Consider the following 3,585-nt stretch of genomic DNA (forward strand, 5'->3'; position numbering starts at 1 on the left):
AGGAAATAGGAGGCCAGACACTGGACACTGAATGAAGTCCTTCATGAAACAAACAGAGAAAAAGATCTAGGAGTTGATATCACGCCAAACCTGTCTCCTGAAACCCACATCAAAAGAATAACATCAACAGATAATAATATCAAAAGACAATAACATTAATTTTACTACGTTTTATTAAAAACTAACTCAAGATTACTAAAGTATTGGTTAGTAGAGTTAGTAGATTATAATACATAGTACAAGAATAGTTTCTTAAAGTACTAAGTGTTAGTATATAAGTGTTGGAAATTTCCAACATAACTCTGGGGCGTGAAATTACATGTCACTGTTCATGGTTAAGTACTGACGTGCCTATTACTCTTCCCTGAAGTTATATTCATTATGTTAGTAAGTTAGTACATTAGTATGTACAATATGGATGTATGGTATCTGTGAAACAGATGAGACAATATGTCTTTATGGGAACATAAATCAGTATTTAGATATTAAACATTAGGTCATCTAAAGTCAAGAAATCTACAGCAAATTCAACGTTCAGTGTCGCAATGACTTGTACTGGTTAAGTGACTTCGTCATTGAATCATTGCTGCAGACTCAGGAAATCTCCTTAACATCAGAAAGCTGTCATATGCAATTATGCAGAATCATTGTACTGTTTGAGTTTCAATTTGCATTGTTTAGCTGCCCTTCTAGATGGACGAGTGCTCATGTTAGTAGAATTACTGTTTTCTGGAACTTGTGGGGTATTTACATCGGAAGAACTCTCATGTTCAGCTAATTCCAGGGGAACTAATTTCTCTAGAGTTTTTAGGGTGACGACACTGGACCCTAACTATTCTTAATACACCATGGTGATCAGGATGAACAGCAACAATTTTGCCTATAGGCCAGGCAAGATCGACATGCTGCAAACCTATGAAAGGCTTGTAGGAAAGCTTCTACACTCATGTCAGAAGTAACATGTACACTTCGTGTGGTTGCACGCGTGAAGAGGCATATATAGGACTTCACCAAAATCTTGTCCGGAGTGCCCGTTAAAATAAGAGCTCCTGTGTAATCTACACCAGTGGCCTCAAAGGGACGAAGATGCACAACTCGTTCTTTAGGTAGTGGTGGAAGTCCTGAGTAAGGACACACTCGAGCATCATACCTTCTGCAGATCAAACAATATTTAATAATAGATTTGACAGTTTAACGACCTTGGGGAAGTCAAAACTTCTGTCGTAAATCAGTGAGAGTGTCTAACACTTCACCATGCAATGTGCCATGATCATGGTAATGTAATACTAAGAGTTTAGTTATGATGTGGTGACGAGGAAGAAGCAAAGGATTTTTTGCTTCTAAATCAATTTCTACATGAAGCAGACGTCCTCCACATCTTAAAATATTGTTACAATCAGAATCAAACTAAATGCCTAGAGACTTCACTAGTTTGTTTGGAAGATGTTAATAATTTCTCCCATAGGTCTCCATTTGATTTCTCCCATAGGTCTCCATTTGGGCTTGTTTGATCCAGTATTTGAGGGGACTAGGGAATTGATATTTAATTCCTATCTTGTTAGAGAAATCAAACACAACTTGAGTAATTTACCTAAGCTAGAATAATGATTAGGATCAACAGCTAAAGATCGAGGGGGTTCAGGGTCAACAGTAGGGACAGTGATATTGGTCATTATGAGTTGTGGCTTCTGTTTGGGCCACTGACCAACCATTTGGGTCCTTTAACCCACATCTTGGTTTTAACTAATTGTTTCAAGGTTAATCCTCTTGATAGGTAGTCAGCTGGATTGTCCTTGGTGGGGACATGCCTCAATTTATAATTAGCTGACAGCTCTCGAATTTCCCTAACTCAATTACTAATATAGGGAGTTTTGTTATTATTGTTTTTTACCCATTGTAGGATTGCCTTTTTGTCTGACCACACTACTATTTCACCAAAGATAGATAACACTCAATAAAGAATATTATTGAGTGTCTTGGTCTGGCAATGAGCTTGTCGTACACCTACTAACAAAGTTAACTCTATTTGGGGTAGTGACCTCTTCTTAATTGGGGGCCACTCTAGCCTTAGAAGTAAGTAAAATAGATTGCTTGGTGTTTACTAAATAGCCTACTGCACCATATGCTTTGCATGAGGAATCGCAAAACACTTGCAAATTTGTGGGTAAATTTAGTCCTAAAGCATTACGAGGGAATTTTAGAATACCAAGTTTATTGAAATCCATCGTTAGTTGCTGCCGTTTATCTTTCAGAGCATTAGGTAACGGATCATCCCAATCCATGTTAGTTTGCCAGCACTCCTGCAAGAGGAGTTTACCCTTAATTAAAATAGGGCTAAGTAAGCCTAAATGGTCAAATGGTTTACTGATATACGAGAGTAATTTTCTCATGGTTAAGGGAGAAGTATTAGTTTCCACAGACCAGACTTAATATTTAGTTTGTCAGTGGAAGTATTCCATTCCATGCCAAAAACTTTCAAATTATAAGGCACTTTGTACCCTGGAAATTCACTTTCTATTAGCTGATTCAGCTGTTGATCATTTGATGCCCATGGTTGTAGAGGCATATTGGCTCCCAGTAACTCGCTGTTAGCCTCATGATAAATTTAAATTTACTTGGTTTTATTATTAATAGTTCCCTGGAAGTTATCAACAAATAAGTAGTTACTAATTTCAGTCTTGTATGGACAATCAGATTTCTTCAAATGGATGTCCAAGGTTGCTTGGAGTACAAATGGTGAAGAAGTAACACCGAATAAGACCGAGGCGAACCTATTGATGATGATTTCATTATTACGATCATTAGGATCCTTCATCCAGAGAAATGTTGTAAAATAACGGTCTTCCTCTTGTAGACCTACTCTTAAGAAAGCCTTACTAATTTCGGCCGTATAGGTGTAAGTTCTTAATCGAAACCATAATAGTACGTCATTGAGTCTTTGAGTTAGACTTGGGCCAGTTTGTAGGCAATCATTGAGTGATGCACTATTTGCCTTTACTTTGACACTACAATTAAATACAATTTCAATAGGTGCAGTAGCCGAATCTTTCAAGATGGCGCGATGAGGCAAATAATGCCCTAGTTTGGTATCATCATGTTCAACAACCTGAATAAATTTGTTTGCAAGCTGTTGTTGTATCAACTCGTGATACAGTTGTAATTTATCTGGTTGTTTATTCAATCTAGCTATCTGTGAATTTAATTGGTTTAATGCCATGAAGTGATTAACGGGTAGCTGTGGGTGATTGAACTTCCATGGCAATGTAACCCAATATTGATTATCTTGATAGATGACTGAGCTAAGATACTGTTGATACAACCTGTCCTCTTAAAAAGAACGTCAACATTTGCCGTTTGACTCTACGGCTGTTTTTGGACGTTATTTTGTGTAAAACTACGTCTATTTTCGCTTCCATGGACTATCTCTTGTTATACAATGAAATACCACACTCTTATTATTCTATAACTCACTGACTATGCTCTGATATTTGTTCTTCAAGTAAAAATATATATATTTTTGCCTTAATTAGGCCATAATGCAGAAAATTCCAGCCTATCGATCTTTATATTTAGGAAAACATCTAA

General features: G+C 36.9%; 1 protein-coding gene across 1 annotated transcript; it reads right to left on the reverse strand.

Moving 5' to 3' along the window:
* Window positions 1–66: 66 nt before the first annotated feature.
* On the reverse strand, window positions 67–3,217 carry LOC138355127 (uncharacterized). The gene is made up of 3 exons (XM_069309850.1): window positions 2,616–3,217; window positions 914–1,153; window positions 67–97 (listed from the first exon to the last, which is right to left on the reverse strand). Exons 1-3 carry the CDS (start codon window positions 3,215–3,217, stop codon window positions 67–69), a joined length of 873 nt encoding a protein of 290 aa, XP_069165951.1.
* Between the last annotated feature and the right edge of the window lie 368 nt (window positions 3,218–3,585).

Source organism: Procambarus clarkii, chromosome 66 (assembly GCF_040958095.1).
Source record: "Procambarus clarkii isolate CNS0578487 chromosome 66, FALCON_Pclarkii_2.0, whole genome shotgun sequence".
In the NCBI taxonomy this organism is placed as follows: Eukaryota; Metazoa; Arthropoda; class Malacostraca; order Decapoda; family Cambaridae; genus Procambarus; species Procambarus clarkii.

Excerpts from the sequence above, each read along its gene's own strand:
- LOC138355127 (XM_069309850.1), bottom strand. The coding sequence starts at position 3,217 with ATGGCATTAAACCAATTAAATTCACAGATAGCTAGATTGAATAAACAA. Across the intron at positions 1,154-2,615 it reads ACTATTAATAATAAAACCAA|AAGGTATGATGCTCGAGTGT; the intron begins GTAAATTTAAAT and ends TTTGATCTGCAG. Across the intron at positions 98-913 it reads TTCCTACAAGCCTTTCATAG|GAGACAGGTTTGGCGTGATA; the intron begins GTTTGCAGCATG and ends TGTGGGTTTCAG.